The following is a 21,433-nucleotide window of genomic DNA, read 5'->3' as shown; positions in this document are numbered from 1 at the left end:
TTTGGTGACTTAAGAGAAAAGTGAAAGCGACATCTCAGGTCATATGTAATGAATTTATGGATTTAACTGCTTAATATATTTCTGTTTATAAAGCAACATGTGCAATTGAGACCTTCACAAAAAATAAATGAAGGCTTGAGAGTCAAGACCATGAAGTTTTGAAGATTAAATGTTGAGATATATTAAGTGTCAGTTATGAATACTGTGAAGAGCTGCTAAACTTTGAAATACCCTTATAGAATCTAATATGGTCGTCCAGTGTATTAATTGGAGACTACACTTATCACTAGATTTGCATATAGCGATAGCACTTGGCATTTGAAGAAGCACAAAGCTCAGGAAAGTGAGAGCCATGATTAGGAGACCAGTTCTGGATACACCAATGCTGGGTGATGAGGGGGGTAGAGGGTAATTAGGATTATGCAGGACTGATAAAAGGCTTTTCAGGAGCAAAGAGGGGAGAGAGGTGACTAGCTAACTGCTGTATACAAATCAATTGGCAGGAGAAAGGTTGCTGGGATCTTAGGAGTTAACTCCCTTCCCCCCACATGTACAGTCAAATGTAAAAAGGCAAACAAAAATATTGGCACAGAGTATCTCTACATCCTGGAAAATTACAATTGTAAAAGGCACATGGGATAAAAGAGTTATTACCTGGATGCTCTTGTGCTTGCCATGATGAATTACACGGCACTTCTGTGGGAAGAAGGAAAAGACCATCCAAGATATCATCCACAATAGCTTGGAGATTTGGCTCTACATTTGGACGAAGTTGAGAGAAGAAATCTACTGCTCCCATATCATTCAACCACTGGGTTGCTACAGAATACTGCAAAACAATAAAATACAGAAAATATGGAATGCAGACAGATCTTATCAATACTATTGATGTTTCTATGATCACTACATGGAAAATGAACAACCATCAGCAGTTGTAACCGGCACATGACCAGGAGATCATTCATACCTGTGTGGACAAGGGTTGACCAAACTGAACTACCCTCTTCCTTCTCTGGGAGAGGGTAGTTCAGAATTATAGCTGCGGTCCTCTTTGTTCAGATTTCTGTGCTTTGTAAAACCTTTTCTGAACATCTGAAACTTCATTTTCTTATTTAAAGATGGCTTTCACCAGTCTGAGAATGGTAAACTGGCCCGATCATGGAATTGTGGCTGCAGAGCTGCATAAAATGTTGTTTGTTTGTTTTATTTCTAATTGCCTAGATATTAAATTATAAACTAAAGTTTACAAGCTCAACTAGGTGTTACCACAGATTTGTTTGTGTGGGCTAGTACTTTTTCCCTTGGCATGACACTGATCAATAATAGGCAGGAAGAGAAATGCGAAAAAAAAAAAAAAATGCCTTCTCTTGAGATATAATGATAGATAGTCCTGGTATCTCTTCAGTTACTGAGTAGAATAGAGCCGAGCAGAGTACAAATACTTTCAAGTTTCATTTCATGGTAGTCAGTGTGGGGGGATGGGATACAGTATACAGTAAGGGTATGTGCACAGTGCACACGCTGCAGATTTTGCTGCGGATTCGCAGCGGTTTCCCATGCATTTACAGTACCATGTAAAGCTATGGGAAATGAAATCCGCAGTGCACATGCTGCGAAAAAAACAGCGCGGAAACGCTGCGGTTTATTTTCCGCAGCATGTCAATTCTTTGTGCGGAATCCGCAGCGGTTTTTCACCTGCTCCAATAGGAAACTGCAGGTGAAAACCCGCAGCGGAAACCGCAATAAAAACCGTGATAAATCCGCAGTAAAAACCACAGCGGTTTTGCACTGCGGATTTATCAAAACCTGCGGAAAATTCTGCAATGGAATCCGCAGCGTGTGCACATGGCCTAAGACTGGCAGCATCATGAGAGGGCAGCTGCAGAGGTGTTTGTAATTACACTCAGTTTCTCCTTCCTTCACCCCCTTATACTGCCAGCAATGAGATGAAAGCAAAAAAAGTGTCTAATCACAATCCTCTATACCTACTAAATTCTACATTGTAGCTGTAGAGATCAGGGCGTCTATCATTACATCTCACAAGAGAAGGCATGTTCATTCTTCCTCAAGCTTATGATTGTCATTGTCATGGAGAAGAAAAAGTACATGCCCACAGAGACAACCTATCTGCAATAGAGAGGAGACATTTCAAACAAAACAAAAACAGGCACTCTTCCATAACGTGGCCAGGTTACCATGTTCAAACTGATAAAAAAAGGTCTTCTTTAAAAGTTAACATCTTATAGTTAGGCTCCGCAAAATCTAGTAGTCTTTAGAAATGAGAAAAGAAGAGATTGTGTGAGAGGAGTTACAGTTAGAAAGCTGGACCGTGACAATATGCTGAGTGCAAATGAACTGATAATTAAAAAGGTTGTCCACTACTTTTATATTGACGATCTAACCTCAGGATAGATCATCATTGTCTGAAAGGCCAGGGTCCGACACCCTGCACGTCCTTCGATCAGCTGTCGGTGTCGGCGGCCACCGTCCGGATTTACTCACTTTCCGACCTGCTCCATCTAGTGGCCGGGGCTTGGTACTGCACAACTGCCTCCTATTCAAATTAATAGGAGGTGGATGTGCAGTACCCTGCGGCGGCCACTACACATAGACAGAGCAGCTCGGCAAGTGAGTACTTCTGACTGGCAGTCGCCAACACCAGCTGATCGGCAGGGGTGTTGGACCCCGGCCGATCAGTCATCAATGTAAAAGTAGTGGACAAGCACTTCAAAAACGAATGAATCAGCATAAATTCATATCCCAAAGTGATGGCTGCCTTGCCTGAAGTCACACAGCACAGAGGCAGTCAGTCAAGCAGGAGGAGGTGGTGATGGGCAGGGACTAGAGCTGGAGTGAGGCTTCAGACCTATCAATGCAAATCGATGATTTTTCAGTTATGGAGGAATGGACTGGTCAATTAAAGGAATTGCTGGACTTGTCCTTAAAAGAGCTACATGTGCATATAAATAGTGAATTGGGTGAAATCCCGCCGACAGGTTCCCTTTGAAGGGATTCAACATTTCAATGAACTAGTGCAAAATATACCTTCTGCACATTCTGCTACCCACACAGTCCACATGGCTTGAGTGGGGAGGTAGTGAGGCTGTAGAAGAACCTATCTATGTGACTGTCTGCAGCAAACGTTCTACAATCTGCAAAAGCTCCTCTTTTGGAACATATAGAAGATATCTGCCATATCTGTATAAACACTAAAGACAAATTGCTGCCTTCCCACATTGCTGTCCCTGGTGCACCAATTTGTCGAACTGTAGCACTTATTTGGTAAAATATCTGAAAGATTTACTGCTTTTATCCAATATAAAAGAATGCATAGGGCACGACACAATGACTTACTAAAGCTTAAGAAAAAATGGACGAGAATTTCCTAGAAGCAACCAGATTTTTTTTCTAAATGCAAGTCACCAGTCTACAAGTGTGTTAATATCTACCTGAAGGTGACTGATGCAATAAGAAGTAGAGCCCACTAGACTGCTCAAAATACATGGATGCCTATTCTATGGCCTATAGAAAATAAAATGACATCAGAAAGTTCCCAGGACTCTGTACACACAAGAGAATTATCACTGACAAATTATTCGGGTGAGAAAAAGATCAATCATGCTGAATTCTAACATCTGAGTAATTTCCAACAGAAAAGCATCTGCCGAAGGCGTTTGATTGTGGGAACTCTAGAGTGCGCATTTATGACAAGCATTTGGTCACAACTTAGGTGTATGGGCGCTTTCAGTCAGAAGGCTGGGGCAAAAACACATTTTTTAGGTCCTTTAAAGAAGACCTGTCACCAGGCCAAAGATGGCCAGATTTTGATTTCGTTTTATTCCCATTATTCCTCTGCATACATAAATGTTTTTCTTTTCTAAAATCTGCTATACGTTTCCAGAGATTTGGGGCTTTCTGTTGAGCACTAGTTTTTCTGGTCTTGACAAGGAGGTGTGGCTTACAGGAAACAATGCAGAGGAGCCTACAGACACGCCCCCAGAGAATCTTAAAAGCCAGGCCCCCGAGTAACATACCAGAAAAATTAGCATGAAAACAATACTCAGGGGAGCAGCAAGAAACAAATAGGACCAAAAATTAAACACTTGACCAAGTGACAGATCCTCTTTAATGGCAGTGGAGACAAAAAAAAAAAAAAAAAAGTTATTACCGTGGACTTAGTTTTGGGATTTTTTTTACATTCCTTTGGCTACCTGTACATTTCTGGATTGTCAGTAATCAGCATCTTAATTTTAAGACATATAAAATATTAGATAAAATAATGTGCTGACAATTAAGTGTTACTGAACACACACCTTCACCAACTTATTTAGGAGCTGCAGCACTTCTTCTTTCATTGGAACTTCAGGGAAGTTGAACCATTCAAGAAGACAAACAAACAATGACTTTTCTTGTATCAGATCCACAGGAGTAAGAAGGTTGTGGTCCAGTTTACAAAGTAGGTTTTTCAGGGCTCTCTCTCGAATTTCTGCTAGGTGGTGACCTGAAGTAGATAAGACCAAGCTGTGAGCTCAAAGAAAAGAAACAAAGTTCAAAGGAAGTCTATCAGCATAGAATCAAGTGCGGGCAGTCGGTGCATCATGGCGGGGCCAAACGCAAATGTTCACATCGTGCATAGCGTGCGCTGTTAGGATTTGGAAGCACCCTCTCACTTAAACTATAAAGTCAATTAACCTAGTTTAGCGAAGTCGGTAAATGGCTTGTAGGAAAAAAACAAATAAATCGAAACATCAGAATTGTGGGGTTTTTTGGGCTGATGAAATACCGTAAAAATGCAATAAGGAGTCAAGACATCTATTCCAAAAAATGGTATCAATAAAGTCATTAACTTGGCACATCAAAAAGCCCTCACACAGGCCCTTCAACGTATTTTTTTTTCACCAATTAAATATTACATGTCTGGTAGTGCTGTACTTGTACTGATCTGCAGAATCCTATTGCCAGGTGATACTTCCAGCACAATGAATGCAAAAAAGCAAAACACAAAAAATAATGGAGATATTGCTTTCCCAATTTGCAATTTCACTGCACTTAAATTTTGGCGGAAAAAAAAACAGAAGCACGAACATGGAAAACGGTCTACTCAGGAAAGGGGCCGATCGGCTCATCCTGCTCCGCTGACATGGACGGTTAGTAAATACTTCTGTTCCCCCTGGAACATTTCTCGTGTGACTTCTGTTAGATCTCAGGGATACGGACATGTATAACACACGTAGGTGGAAAGGTGCAATGAGCCACTTACCCAAGTGCCACATTAGAATACATAGGTTTGGGTACGCTCACACTGGCGTAGTTTCACTTATGGGAGAGAATGGGATCCATTATGCTAATCAGGGCTGTGGAGTCGGAGTCGTGGAGTCGGAGTTAGTTTTGGTTGGAGTCGGAGTCGGTAGAAATGTACCGACGCCAGCTTTAAAAAAAATGTATTAATATTTCATAATTGAACTTTCATATGAATTTTATAAATGTTACTCAAATATATATGTTCTATCAAACTATGAACAACAGTGATAAGCAGTTCTGCTGGAGATAGAGACATTTCTTACTTCTTGTGTGTCACTGTTCTCCACTGCCCTTATCTAATCTTATACTTGGTTTACCTCATGCTGCCCCAACCCCCCTACTTACAATGTATGAAACTGAAAGTGAAAATGTGTTGCAAATTCTTAGTAGTAAAGCTCCTCCTCTAGACTAGATGTTTACTAGGTGTGCGTCTTCCAAGCATCTCACAGCTGCTACTCAGAAGAGGAAGACTGTAAGAAGTATTATCCTTTCAACAAACTTTGCATCAGTTAACTGTGAGTACATGAGGAATAACAGTATTACTGACCACTATATCAGTTGTGCGACCTGGCAATAATTTTGTACAATTGTTTTTAGGAAAAACAATTGTCATTTGGATTGTGAATGCAGAATTAAAAACTTGAGAATGTCAAAGAAGCGTCACATTAAATCAGCTGTATTTGAACATTTCACCATCACTCAAGATAGAAAACATTATGTCTGTCAGTGTATGACAAATGATCCAGACGAAAACAAATGCTGTGAAGCCAAGATCAGTGTATATTCAGGCAAAGATAAAAATGCTCCTACCAGAGCTTCTAATCTAAAGAGACATTTACAGCGCTTTCATGCAGAAGTACTGAAAGCAGTGGATGAGAAAGACTGCATCCAAACCAATGAACCAGTGCCCAGCTCTTCCAGCCAAACAAAGGAGCAGAGAACTTTGCAGCCATCAGTTGCAAGATATTTTGTCAGTGACAAAGTTACTGTGACAATGACAGTAGATACATTTAAAAAACAGATCATAGAGCTTGTTGTAAAGGATAGTGTGCCTATTTCATTATTTTCATGACCAGCTTTTATGTGTCTCAGTGGGGATATGGCCCGCAAGCTTGGTGTTTCTCTGGAGAGAGAGAGAGAGAGTATTAGAAAATTAGTAATCGAAGAAGCTTTTAAACAAAAGGAAGAACTTAAAAAAACTCTCAAGGGACGCTTTCTGTTTCTTAAAATGGATGCCTGCACACGTCACAGAGTGAACTATTTTGCCATCAATGTCCGATTTGTTTGTGACAAAAATGAAATAGTTACCAAGACATTGGCAGTAAAAGACACCAAAGCTCATCACACCAGTGAGTTTCTCCAGGTCTTGGTGGAAAAGGTTCTGCAAGACTATGAACTTAAAAAAGAGCAAGTTCTTTCTGTCGTAACTGACAATGCTTCAAATATAAGTACTATTAAGCTAATGAATGAGAGTAATGATGGTGACCAGCAGCTAGAAGAACATTCTGGGTCCACAGACACAGAAATGTTTGAAATAGAGGAACACAGTATTGTAACTGAGGAGCAAACTGAAGTTGCTTCAGATGAACAGCAACATGATAGTTTAGATGATCTTGTTGAAACTATGTCAATACGTTCTTTCATTCATCACATGCGCTGTGTTTTGCATACGGTACAGCTGACTATAAGAGACAGTCTGCAAGAAGGACATGCTGCTGCACTGATTGGCAAGGTGAGAAAATTGGCTACTGTTGCCAGAACCCCTAAAGTTGACTCAATTTTGAAGAGACGTGCTGGAAAAGGGGCAATTATTGATCAAGCCACACGATGGGGCAGTACTTACTTAATGATTCAGCGCTTGGTTGAACTGAAAACCTTTCTTGTAGAAATGGCTAACCCTCAACTGACGCTAAATGAAAGTCAGTGGAATCAGGTGACTGAGCTGGAAAAATTGCTAGAGCACCCATTTACAGTGACTAAAAAATTACAAGCAGAGGACTTAACTCCAGGTATTTTCTTAAAGGAGTGGAAGAACCTGATGTTTCGCCTGTCCCAAAGAGGAGGGTTAATTGCAAGTGGCATTGCTACATCAATGAAACGGAGAGAGGAGCTACTATTACAAAATAACATTCTTTTGGCAGCTGTTTATGTAGACCCAATGCATTGGATTCTTCTAGATGATCAACAGCTAACGAAAGGAAAAGAAGCTCTGTTTGAAATAGCAGTAAGGATGAAAGGGTTGCAGAACAGTCAGGAGGAACAAGAAGAATTTGGTCGTCCTGCCACATCTTCACCCTCATCAACTGATGAAGAATTTAATTTCGAAAAATATTTGTATCACAAGGACCGTGCAAAGCGTTCCCGCATAGAAGAAGAGTCATCCCCATCAAAGAACACAGCCAGTACATTTCAGCAGAATTTTTCATGTGCACTAAAAGAAATTGAGAAATTTGACCGTTCATCAAAAATAACAGTGCAACAAGCGATTCCTCTGTATCCTGACATTGTCAGAGATGTTGCCCGAGTGGTTACTGCTTTGCCACCAACCCAAGTTACAGTAGTGTAGAGAGGTTGTTCTCTGCTCTCAAAATAATTAGATCAGATTTGAGGGCATCCATGAAGGAGGATCTGACAGAGGCAATACTTTTTCTGAGGACAAATTTATAGATTTCTTATTAACTCACTCTTCTTATCTGCATCTCAAAAACATTTCTAGAATTCGCCCTTTCCTTACTTTCGACTCTGCAAAAACTCTTACTGTCTCACTTATTCATTCTCGTCTGGACTATTGTAACTCTCTACTAATCGGCCTCCCTCTTACCAAACTCTCCCCGCTCCAATCTGTCCTGAATGCTGCTGCCAGGATCATATTCCTCACCAACTGTTACAACGATGCCTCTACCTTGTGCCAGTCATTACATTGGCTACCCATCCACTCCAGAATCCAGTACAAAACTACTAACCTCATCCACTAAGCACTCCATGGCTCAGCACCACCCTACATCTCCTCTCTGGTCTCAGTCTACCACCCTACCCGTGCCCTCCGCTCCACTAATGACCTCAGGTTAGCATACTCAATAATCAGAACCTCCCACTCCCGTCTCCAAGACTTTACACGTGCTGCGCCGATTCTTTGGAATGCATTACCTAGGTTAATACGATTAATCCCCAATCCCCACAGTTTTAAGCGTGCCCTAAAAACTCATTTGTTCATACTGGCCTACTGCCTCAACGCATTAACCTAACCATCCCTGTGTGGCCCATTCAAAAAAAAAAAAAAGTCAGGTTCCTCTCATCATGTTCTCATACACTTTATGCAGTTAATAGCACTCTATGTCTGTACTGCTACATACTTAGGTTCATGCAGCTTTACATGAACACCCGAGCCTTACACTATGGCTGGTCCAAATAACTAAAGCAATTGTTACCATCCACCTCTCGTGTCTCCCCTTTTCCTCATAGGTTGTAAGCTTGCGAGCAGGGCCCTCATTCCTACTGGTATCTGTTTTGAACTGTGATTTCTGTTATGCTGTAATGTCTATTGTCTGTACAAGTCCCCTCTATAATTTGTAAAGCGCTGCGGAATATGTTGGTGCTATATAAATAAAAATTATTATTATTATATTATTATTAACTGCATAACAGTGTTTATTGCATATTTACTTACAAGAGTTTAGAAAAGTTTATAAAAGTTATTTGCTATATTCTAATTGTATTCTAATAAATATAGTTTTTGCTCTAAGTGGTCTCATTACTTATACGATGGTGAGAAACTGAATAAGCACGATGTTAATATTTTACAACAGTAAATTTATTGTTACGAATTGGCCATTTATGAAGGAGTCGGAGTCGGAACCTGATAAAATCCAGGAGTCGGAATCGGAGTCACAACTGTGGCTTACCGACTCCACAGCCTCGGATTAAAACACTAAAAGGTAAAGTTATTAGGGCTATGTCTCTTATAAGAGTCTGTGCAAAGATTGGACACTCAGTTTTTGCTTACAGACTCCCTTTAAAACAAACACATTATTAGCTATCTGGAGATATTCATTCAATGGAAAAACAAACCTGGATAAATCCCAGGAGCCAGATACATAAAGCAATTAATGTTTTGATAGAAGCATACTTGAGGTCATGTGAGGTCTGCTCAAAACAGAAAGCAGAGCCAAATCCTAACAGTGTGCATATTACACGTTGTTAGAATTCGGCAAACTGCTTACTTTATTTAATTGGGGATGAGCGTTCCTAGTAAAGCACATTTCCTGATCGGATGGCAATCAGCTGACAAACACCATCATTCTCGGCAGCACATAGGAACAAATGAATGCTTTTGTGGTTTGGGCAGCATGAGTGGAATGACAGGTTCCCTTTAATAAGAAGAATATACAGGTGCATCTCACAAAATTAGAATATCATCAAAAAGTTAATTTATTTCAGTTCTTCAATACAAAAAGTGAAACTCGTTTATTATATAGAGTCGCTACAAACAGAGTGATCTATTTCAAGTGTTTATTTCTGTTAAAGTTGATGATTTTGGCTTACAGCCAATGAAAACCCAAAAGTCATTATCTCAGTAAATTAGAATACTTTATAACTCCAGCTTGAAAAATGATTTTAAAATCCAAAATGTTGGCCAGGGGCTCCTTATGCAGCAATTACTGCATCAATGCAGCGTGGCATGGAGGTGATCAGCCTGTGACACTGCTGAGGTGTTATGGAAGCCCAGGTTGCTCTGATAGTAACCTTCAGCTCATCTGCATTGTTGGGTATGGTGTCTCTCATCTTCCTCTTGACAGTACACCATAGATTCTCTATGGGGTTAAGGTCAGGCGAGTTTGCTGGCCATTCAAGCACAGTGATACTGTTGTTTTTACACCAGGTATTGGTACTTTTGCCAGTGTGTTCCGGTGCCAAGTCCTGCTGGAGAATGACATTTCCATCTCCAAAAAGCTTGTTGGCAGAGGGAAGCATGAAGTGCTCTAGAATTTCCTGGTAGACGGCTGCGCTGACTTTAGTCTGATAAAACACAGTGGACCTACACCAGCAGATGACATGGCTCCCCAAACCATCACTGATTGTGGAAACTTCACACTAGACCTCCAGCAGCTTGGATTGTGCGCGTCTCCACTCTTCCTCCAGGCTCTGGGACCTTGATTTCCAAGGTCTAGTGTGAAGTATGAACATTAACAGAAATAAACACTTGAAATACATCACTCTATTTGTAATGACTCTATATAATATATGAGATTCACTTTTGTATTGAAGAACTGAAATCAACTTTTTTTGATGATATTCTAATTTTGTGAGATGCACCTGTATTTTATGTTCTAATTGGAGTTGAGGCGCTGCAGATTTTTTTTCTGATATAATGTCATCAAATACACAGTGACGTGGGTATTTTATTACAGTAAATTTGTTATTACTAATTCTCGGCCATTTATGAAGGATTGCTCTGCTTCTCAAGGGGAAAAGGTGATCATTTATTAGTAATCTGCCACCTGGCCTCAATGGCTTTTTCAAAGGCTACTTTCACACATCAGTTTTTTTGCCTTCAGGCATAATCCGGATATTTTTGAATTGTGAAAAACTGATGCGCCGGATCAATTTTTTGTTTACCAGGGCTAGAGCTTCACCTCACGTTTCATCTGTTTATCGCTGGAACCGTCGCTGTGCGTTTTTTCGCCAGACAGGAAAAAACGTTCCTCTGTACGTTTTCTCCGTCCCCTGAAAACTTAATTTTTGACGGATCCGGCAAAAAACAGATGAAACGTGTGGTCGTCAGATGCAATCCGGCGCTAATACAACTCTATGAGAAAAAAACGGATCCGGTGGGAAAAAAAAACATCCGTTTTTTTCAAAACTCACCGGATTGTGCCCGACGGCAAAAACCAAAGCCAAAGGCTACTTTCACGCATCCGGTGAGTTTTGAAAAAAACAGATCCGTAAGTATTGTGTCAACTGCTAGAAAAAAGCAGCAGTTCTCAATAGGAAAATGCACTCTGGACACACACCCAGTTATCGGGATACCCATCTAACTGAGGTGTAGTAACATGTGGAACACCAACCTAAATCATTTTAGCCAGGATGTGATTTTTATGATAAATAGTATATAATTAAGGCCTTGTTCACATTGGTGCCATGGCTTCTGTTTCTACAAGACCATTGGATATGATGACTTGGCCGTTATCAATGTGACCAGGCTAGTACAATCCTCATTGTCCAAGGCCACATTTCATGTACCGTGCTTTTCATGGACAGAACATGCACCCAGTACAATCTCTGGGACTGTTGGTTCACATGTCCATGTTTTTGGCGAACAGTGTGTCCGTGCAAAAATCTCAGGGGATTGTCAGTGTTTACTGGCATCACGGGTGAAAAATACCAATAAAAGTCTATGGGTTGATGAAAATCATGTACAGTACACAAACAATATAAGGCTATGATCACATGTTGCTTTTTTGCGCCGTTTTTAATGCAAATGTTAAGCAGCGTTTTACAGTACCAGCAAAAGCTATGGGATTTCAGAAATCTCATGCACATACATTGCTTTTTCTCCCTGACTGATTTGGAAATCTGCTGTGTTTTTGCAAACTCCAGCATGTCACATCTTTCAGTGCTCTTTCATCCATTAAAAGTACCGTAATCGGTAAATGCAAAAAAAAAAAAAAAAAAAACACAGGTATCAGACTTTCCTGAATTTTTGGTGCAAAAGCCGAAGAGTTGCATCATGATTTTTTTTTTTGGGGGGGCACTAAACTTTAGCAGCATGCATTAGCAACCATAAAAAAAAAACAGCAAAAAAAAATGCAGTAAAATCGGCTTTTTGTAAGTAGCTTCTTAACTGTCAAGAGAGCAAGTTTTGCCTGCGGAAAACAATGCAGCAAAAACGCAACGTGTGAACTCAGCCTAAGTGTGCAGTCCGTGATTACTAATGCAATGTGTGCGGATGTGAAAAACACTGATGAGAAAAACTGACTCACAGATCAAACGCGGATCCTAAACACTGGTGCACGAATCCATTACAGAGTACACAAGCACAGCAGGTTATACTACAGTAAATGTAAAAAAGCAACAGAAATCCAGTATAGAAAAAGAACGAACATCTGAAAACAGCCTAAAGGACTTAGCATGACTTCCCTATAAATAAGCACGATAGCAGATTTATTTAGGAGAATACGCTGCGGCAGACACTTTACTCTGTAGACAAACCTTAATGTGTCTGGTCAGCCTAAGGAACATATAATGCTGGTAATGCTTACTCACAGTAGTATTTATGTCTCTTCTATAATATAAAAGATATAGAAAAGGAGATCTCACCAAGTTTCTTCACCAGTGAAGACAAATCCATGATGGTTTGTTCAATTCTTAACTTTTTCACTGTATTAGGATCTGTAAAAAAGACAAAAAAGATCATGACTGTAAAGGCAGGGCCGGCGTTTGGCACAGGCAGACCAGGCAGACGCCTGGGGCCCCCACCTACAAGGGGGCCCCCTGCATCTGCAACCCCTGTATGAAGTGCCCAGAGGGTTTTCAGCAGTGAATAATGCTGTGTATTGTTCTGTAGTCCCAGAACGTGTCTCCCAAACCCCTCTTGAGACCCCCTCAGTGCTGTGATTTACTCATGTGGTCCGGAGCTCTGTGCTGATTGCTGTAGAATCAGGTTTCACAGTCACATACAGCAGGGATCAGCATGGGCTCTGACCAGTCACTGAATCATTGCTTGTAATCTGACAGTGAGACCTCCTGTCACTACTGTCTGGATGACACAAGACAGGAATATTGTCTGCTGAATCAGGGCATTTATTATATAGAAATAAATGAATTCCCACGTGAAATAATAAGGGTAAACCATACACATATATAGTACAGGTGTGCATAGGAATCAGCATTTTTGGTGCATTTCTTTTTGCAGCCAAAGCCTGCTCTCTTGGCAGTAAAAACGCTGCTTTCAAAGCACCCATTTTTTAGGGTATGTGCAGAGGATCCGGAAATAGCAGCCTTTTGGACGCAGTGGACATGTGCTGCGTCCAAAGTGCTGCCATCTTTTGAACACAGGTGATTCCGCGTGTGTTCATTGATCTGTGCGGAATCCCTGCATCCTATATATTGCAGGGGTGAGATTTCTCTTGTGGAGACTCGCGTCTGCTCCAGATAAATTGGCATGCTGGGGTCTGGACAGACGCGCCGCATGTCCGTCTCTGCAGGTGAGGTGCGGGTGTCGGTGCGCGCATAGTAGAGATGGGGTTTCTTGAAATCCCATCCACTATACTGTAACATCTGGCCGCTGCGGGTTGGACTCTGTACAAGTACACAGCAGCCGACCCACAGCGTTTACTGACTGTGGACACACACCCTTAGAGCTTTTGCTGTTCGTTTTTTACAGTATGCATTTTGTCTACAGTACATGTTTAATAAAGTTAGTGTTATTCACAAAAAAACGCAGCGAAAAACAACGTTGCAACATTTGCAGCATTTTTTAAACTTTTCCATTGCTTTCTACGGGTGAAAAAAATTGCTGAAAGTGACATGCTGCAGATTTAAAAAAAGGCTGCAGTTGTGAAATTCAGTCAGGGGAAAATAAAAGGGTGTAGGAGATTTCTGAAAATCCCAGTTTTTGCTTGTGCTGTAAAATGCTGTAAACTTCTTATTTGCAGAAGAGAAAGCTGAAAAAATTCTGCACATGAGCATGTCGAAAAGCTGCTTTTCAAAGTGCCAGCAAAACATAGGAGATTTCCGAAATCTCCTGCAGGCGCTTGTTTGTTTTCTGACTTGATTTCAGAACTGTAGCGCTTTTTAAATATGCAGCGTGTCACTTCTTTCAGTGTGTTTTCACCTGTAGAAAGCAATGAAAGAATTAAAAAGCTGCAGATATTGCAACGGCATTTTTCACTGCAATTTTTTGAGTTGTTTTGGTGAATTAAACTATTAGGTCTCGTTCACATGTTCAGTATTTCACATCAGTATTTGTAATGCAGAAACAGCAGTGGAACAATGAGGCTATGTGCACACGATGCGGAATCTGCCGTGGATTTTTCCACGCAGTTTCCTAAAAATCTGCAGGTAAAACGCCCTGCGTTTTACCTGCAGATTTACGGCGGAATTACCGCGTTTTTTGTGCGGTTTTCAACAGCGTTTTTACCCTGCGGATTCCTATTAAGGAGCAGATGTAAAACGCTGTGGAATCTGCACAAAGAACTGACATGCTGCAGTAAATACAACGCAGCGTTTCTGCGTAGTATTTTCCGCAGCATGTGTACGGCAGATTTTGTTTTCCATACGTTTACATGGTGCTGTACAACGCACGGAAAACTGCTGCAGATCCACAGCAAAATCCGCAGCGTGTGCACATACCCTGAGAAACACGTCACCACTTCTGTATTTATCACCCTCCTGGTTTTAGCTTACATATACTGATGTGAAATACTGACCAAATACTGATCGTATGAATGTGGTCTTAAACGTACTGTAGACAAAGCAAACATCCTTACTCCAAAAAAAAGCTGAAAAAAGTGTGAAGAACACCACAAAACAAGCTGAAAAACAGGTGTTTTGAACGCAACGTTTTTATAGAAAAGGTTTTGGCTACTGAAAAAAATGCTGCATGTGAAAATAGTCTTACTCTGAAACGCTATGTCTATCAGCGGTGTTACATAGGACTGCAGGTGACATCTCCTAAATTATCTGTGCTCAGAGAGTTAGCACTGTATTATCTGTGGTGTTAAAAAAAAATTAAGAGGGGGTTGGGGCAACTCTTTGTCTTGGGGCTTGGGCCCCCAATCTTTTCTGACCCTAGCAACGCACCTGCATACAGCTAACAGTGGCAGACCTGTTGGCCGATATAAGGCCCCTAAATATGGGGGCCCCAGTGTGAGCACTGGCTCCAGGCCCCTCCACCAACTGTATCTGCATCCTGCTCATGTACTGTAACCTAAATGTGTGTGTGATTTTACAATGTTAGCATTTGGGGCCCCACTTTAAATTTTTGCCTAGGGCCCCACTTTGTCTAAAACCAGCCCTGTGTAAAGGCCTTCATACACAGCGGAAAAGGTCTGAAACTATTGATTACGACCATAACAAACAATCGTTGGCCAGCTCAGGGAAACTAAGGACTGTTTATTTCGACCAATTGCATACCAATGTTTTTGAAAAGGCCAACTGAGCATGTTGGGCTTTTTAAACCATTCATAAGCACTAGCTGTATTATCGGGAAAAAAAAGAATCAAACATGTCCAATACAGGCGGTTTACAGTTTAACCACTGCAGAAAGTGAATAGAATGCAGAGCAATGTAAAAACGATACTGCTGTGCACATGTTCAGTCATTTGCAACATCTTTAAAAAGGTGTATGGGTTTGGAAACCGTAACACAGTGAAAAGCATATTCAACCAAGAAAGCCACTCCCGCCAAGAGAGCCACTCCCGCCAAGAGAGCCACTCCCGCCAAGAGAGCCACTCCCGCCAAGAGAGCCACTCCCGCCAAGAGAGCCACTCCCGCCAAGAGAGCCACTCCCACGCTACATGTTTAAACTATTGAAGAAAGACTCCTGTGACGTAGCCACGGCAAAAATAAGGGCAAAATCACAAGCAAAGACATTTTTGGGGAAAATTAAAAGCTGGCTTTTCCACTCCTTCACCCCCCAACCCCGTTTTCACCTTCATGGCCAGGCCAAATTTTACAATTCTGACAAGTGTCACTGTACATGATAATAACTCTGGAATGCTTCAACGAATCCCACGGATACCGAGAATGTTTTTTTTTCTGATTTTTCATGATAGAGGGAAAATTAGCTCAATATGACTTGCGTTTATGAAAAAAATAAAAATCGGAAATTTGCTAAGTTGAAGTGACTGAGGGGCCTATATAACAGAAACTACCCCAAATTTGTCATCATCCTGTAAACTGCACCCTTTAAGGTGCTCAACACCACATTCAAGTGGTGTATTAACCATTTCACAGAAACTGAAGCAAGGTAGAAGAAAAAAAAAAAATGAACTTTTTTTTTTTTTTTTTTCACAAAAAAATTATTTAAGAACCAATTTCTACTGTTTGGGCACACAGCTGAGCACAGAAGGGAAGGAGAACCATTTATCTTTTTCTGAAATCATTAGCGGACACAATGTCTCGTTTGGAGAGCCCCTGATGTGCCTAACCAGTGGAAACCCCCCCACAAGTGACCCTATGGGTATGTGTCCACGTTCAGGAAACGCTGCGTTTTTGACGCTGCGTTTTTCCGCAGCATCAAAAACGCAGCGTCCAGATGTTACAGCATAGTGGAGGGGATTTCATGAAATCCCGACTCCACTATGCGTTAAAAAACGCATGCGTTTTTGCCGCAAAAACGCATGCGCGATGCGTTTTTTCAAAACGCAGCATGTTGCTACAATGAGCAAAACACGCAGGCACACCGCAGGTGACCTGCCAGTGACCTCAGGTGCATTTTTGGTCAGGATTTTACCTGCATAAAATCCTGACAAAAGCCTGAAGCAAGCCTGAACGTGGACACATACATTCTTTGAAGGGTCTAGTTTCCAAAATAGGGTATCTAGATGTGTGGAGAGCACCTTGAACCCCAGGTGCATCACAAAAGTTTATAGCGGTGAGCTGTGAAAAATCAAATTTTTCCCACAAAAATGTTCTTTAAGCCCCAATTGTTTTTACTTTCACACAAGTAACTAGAGAAATTGCTCCATACAATTTGTTGTGCAATTTTGAAATTTCTTCTGAGTACGCCTAGGTGGTCGAAAACAAGTTTTTAGGTGCCAGACCAGCTGAACCCCACGTAAGTGACCTCATTTTACAAACTACCTCTCTCAATAATTTCACCTAGGGGTGCAGTGATGAATGGGGAATGTGGAAATGGGTAAAAATGACACTAATAATAATAATCTTTATTTTTATATAGCGCTAACATATTCCGCAGCGCTTTACAGTTTGCACACATTATCATCACTGTCCCCGTTGGGGCTCATAATCTAAATTCCCTATCAGTAGGTCTTTGGAATGTGGGAGGAAACCGGAGAACCCGGAGGAAACCCACGCAAACACGGAGAGAACATACAAACTCTTTGCAGATGTTGTCCTTGGTGGGGTTTGAACCCAGGACTCCAGCGCTGCAAGGCTGCAGTGCTGCGCCACCGTGCTGCCCACCGTGCTGAACATAGAAATACTACATATGTGGCTGTACAGTACTGCTTAGCTACACGGCGAGACTCTGAAGGGACAGAGCGATATTTGCCTCCTGGAGCGCAGATTCTCCTAGAATAGTTTGCAGACTCCATATACAGTGACCCCATTTTGGAAAATATACCCTTTTATCGACAGGTGGGGTGACGATTTTGACTTCATGGGCGCTTTCCAGAAAGATGCTGCTGAGTGAAAACTGCAAATCTGCTATTGTAGTGTCCGTACACTGTAGTGACCAGTACGTTATCCCCAGCCCGTGCTTTTAGAGACATGCACTCGTAAATTAGGCAGGCTCATATCGCTACAGAAATACCAAATATGTGGACGCTAAATGTGGTTTAGACAAACTGGGGCTCAGAAAGGAGCGGGGGGCATTTGGATTTGGGAGCACATAATTCACTGGATTTCTTTTGAGGGGTGAGGAGACAATTCGCTTTTCCAGAGCCTTTGTGCTATCAGTAACGTGGAAGCCCTGTATATTTCGTTTAACAGATGACAAATCTGAGTGGGGACTTTTCTTTTGGGGGGGGGGGGAATTGATTTGAAACTTTTATTGGGAACATTTTACATAACGTTTGGGATCACATTTATCAGGCACTCTACGCTGACCACTTACTTTGGGGATTCCATGTATATCGCTGAGTGACGTGATTCAGACGAAACACCCAAGGGATCCATTCACTATGAGGCAGCAGAATTACTCTGGACTCAGTCTGGCCTCTGGTCAGAGGTATCGTTCTTTTCAGAGGTGCACAAAACTGTGGCCAACGGCTCTTTTATGCAATCCTAAAAAGATGGACGCCATCTGCCTCATTAAAGGGAATCTTCTGCCGGGGGTTTCTGAATCACGCATTTCAGAGATTTACACAGAAACCCTGATGCAAGCGCTCAGCGCAGAGTGCAGGATAAAAGTGAGCAAAACCTTACTGCGATTTTCATTGTGTGTTATAAGTGATTAGGCGACTTTATTCTTCGGATCGGTGCGATTACAGCGATACTGGATTTATATCGGGTTTTTATGTTTGGCTGCTGTTACACACTAAAAGACACTTTTTTCGGATAGCAATATATTGAGAGCTATCATTTTCCCATATATCAGCAGATAGAGTCATGTGAGGGCTTGTTTTTTGTGAGACAAGTTGACTTTTAACCGCTTGTTGTTCCTGTCCCACTGAGGGTAAGAAGGACGTCCTCCAATGGTGCTGTCAGGTGGTGAACCGGAAATTTTTTTATCACTTTCTTTGCCGGTTTATGTGAAGCAAAAAAAAAAAAGAAAGAACCCAGCAATTCAGGAATTTTATTTTTATGCTGTTGCGTGTGGTAAAATTGATAAGGCAGCTGTATTCTTCGGGTCAGTACAATTACAGCAATACCTCATTTAACGCTTAACAGTTAGCTTGAATAAATGTTGTTTATAATTTTATTTTTTTCATATTTGGTAGTGCTATTTATTAATCCAAAGAAAACCTCCTTTTTATTTGCCATTATTCATAGAGCTATAACGTTTTTTATTTTTCCCACTTATGGAGCTGTATGGTGGCGTGTATTTTACGAGACAAGATGACATTTTCAGCTATACCATTTTTATTTACATTTGTCTTATTTATCGCATTTTATCCTACTTTTTGTTAGGCGGTATGATGAAAAAGCATTGCTTTTTTGCCTCTATTTTTTTTTCTTATGGTGTTCACTGAAGTGGTTAGCTAGTGGTACAGTTTCATAGGTTGTTCCGGACGCGACAATACCAAATGTGCGTACTTTTTCAGTTTTTTTTTTTTTACCTCAAAAATATTTAGGAGTACAATATATTTTAATTTTGATTTTGTTAAAAAACATTTTTACAACTTTTTTTTTTACTATCTTATTTTGTTCCAGTATGGGACTTTCACGTTCAGCAGTGTGAAATGCTTCATCACTGTCAGTGCTGCCCTGACACAGGTTAGACCATGCATTGGCACGATCTAATTACCATGCTAGCCCTGGTGACCTGGATGTCATAATGACAGCGTGCCATCGTGGCAATGATCGGCCCCTCGCATTGACATCCTAGGGAAGGTGGGGGCAATGGATGGCAGAGGGAGCCCCTCTCTCTCTCTGCCTTCTAACTTAGAGGGTTAAACTGCTGGGGAGCAGTGAGGGCGCCGCTCCTGACAGTGAGGGCGCCGCTCCTGATAGTGAGGGCCGGGTGTCAGCTGAACACCTGGTGACGATTGCGCATGCACAGCTCCTGTGAGCGCAAAATCACCTGGACATATCTATAAGTCCAAGAATGGGAAGTCCTTCCCAACTTGGATGTATAGATAAGTGTAAGATCGTGCAGGGGTTAAAGACACCATTTGACATGCCCTCAGATGGATTGTTTTCCTTTTAATCAACCAAAGAACGACATTCATCAGAAATTACAAGTTGTACATAATTATTGCAAGGCATCGCCAGCTACTAAAATACAGATAGCCAACTATAGGACTAGTCATCTCTTAATTAACAGCACAGATTCCACGCAAAATAGTAATTTTGAATCATCTGTGTTGTGCCATTCATTTTACAGGACTGTTATGAATATACTGACAACTGGGTGTGTCCCTGCACAGTTTGGCACTAGGAGACTGGACTGTATCAGGTCGGGTAGTGTCGCAACTCCAACTGGTAACACCCAGCTTTCATTATTCTAGATCAGTGCTTCTCAAACTCCAGTCCTCACGGCCCCCACGTCATATTTTCAGAATTTCCTTAGTGTTGCACAAGTAAGAGAATTATTATCAAGACATCAGAAATCACCACTGGTTCATTCACCTGTGCAATACTAAGAAAATCCAGAAAACATGAATTGTTTGAGAAACACCAGGACTGTGGACTCCTCAATTTCCCTGACTCCGACCCCACAGCACTGGTCACTACGGAGCATGTACATAAAGTGCAGAACAGATTCATCTCAGCTGACAGCCGAGATCAGGAACAGAACAGACATTTATAGGACATTTCATAACTTTCCCAAATAATGAAAACATTTACAGCACATCGTACTACTGTGCCCAATGTCTTGTATATTTTAGGAGTCAGAGTTGGTCCATTTTATACCAACTCCACCAAAATGGAGACCGACTGACTCCACAGCCCCAGGAAGCACTGGACTAGATGGAATAACGGAGTAATGGTACAACTCTAAGAACACTAGCCTCCAACTTGATTTTCTATGGGAATACGAGTATTTACTAGGAGAGATGATAGCTTCTCTCTAACTCATGTAAGAGAGACAACTGTGGAAGTCCAGCGTTTAATAAACTAGCACAAATATATAGAGTAGGCAGAATACAAATGAAAAAGCAGAATAAGGAGACCAACTAATTAGAGGGGTGTCCACTAATCGTACAACCCCCTTCTGAATCCCTACGTCCCACCCCAAACCTGTAAAATAATACCACCTATACTTGCCTCCGATGCAGGAGACGTTCTGGTGTTGGCACTGGCTCTTCCAGGGCTCGCAACCTTTTCACATGATCCCTGTGGCCAATAAGTGCCGACTTCTCTCTCCTATGGCGGTAACTGACATCTGGAGGAAGTGAGTGTGCAGCCACAGCTTCCAGAAGAAGGGGAGAGTGACCTGACTTATCTCATAGCTTACTACTTGTTGCCTAGGTTACTGGCCTCTGCAGTATGTTACAGGTGGCTGGTTGCCTAGGTATACAGTTCAGGCTTGCAAGCACTGCTGTGAAGTTGCCTGGATTGCTGGCTCTGGCCAGCTCCCATGTCCAGGAATCCAAGGCTGGGACATGTGCACAGTTTGGGCCAGCGACGTGACCATGCTGCTGGCCCAAGCAGTCAGTCTTCTTAAGGCCCCGTCTCACATAGCGAGATCGCTAGCGAGATCGCTGCTGAGTCACAAGTTTTGTGACGCAACAGCGACCTCCATAGCGATCTCGCTATGTGTGACACGTACCAGCGATCAGGC

General features: G+C 41.6%; 1 protein-coding gene across 2 annotated transcripts in view; it reads right to left on the bottom strand.

Annotated features, from left to right (window-relative positions):
• The window catches only part of RTTN (rotatin), a 273,895-nt gene that overhangs the window by 220,530 nt on the left and 31,932 nt on the right, over nucleotides 1–21,433 (bottom strand). For both annotated transcript variants that reach the window (XM_077270109.1, XM_077270108.1), the window contains exons 3-5: nucleotides 12,619–12,690; nucleotides 4,314–4,501; nucleotides 655–829 (exon numbers count right to left, since the gene is read on the bottom strand). In XM_077270109.1, coding sequence (XP_077126224.1) covers nucleotides 655–829; nucleotides 4,314–4,501; nucleotides 12,619–12,649 — 394 coding nt within the window. In that variant the 5' untranslated portion in view covers nucleotides 12,650–12,690. The remainder of the gene's footprint in view (nucleotides 1–654; nucleotides 830–4,313; nucleotides 4,502–12,618; nucleotides 12,691–21,433) is intronic.

The sequence above is a fragment of the Ranitomeya variabilis genome, chromosome 6, assembly GCF_051348905.1.
Source record: "Ranitomeya variabilis isolate aRanVar5 chromosome 6, aRanVar5.hap1, whole genome shotgun sequence".
NCBI lineage: Eukaryota > Metazoa > Chordata > Amphibia > Anura > Dendrobatidae > Ranitomeya > Ranitomeya variabilis.
The sequence above is the reverse complement of the archived record's forward strand: the minus strand, read 5'-3'. Positions and strand labels throughout refer to the sequence as shown.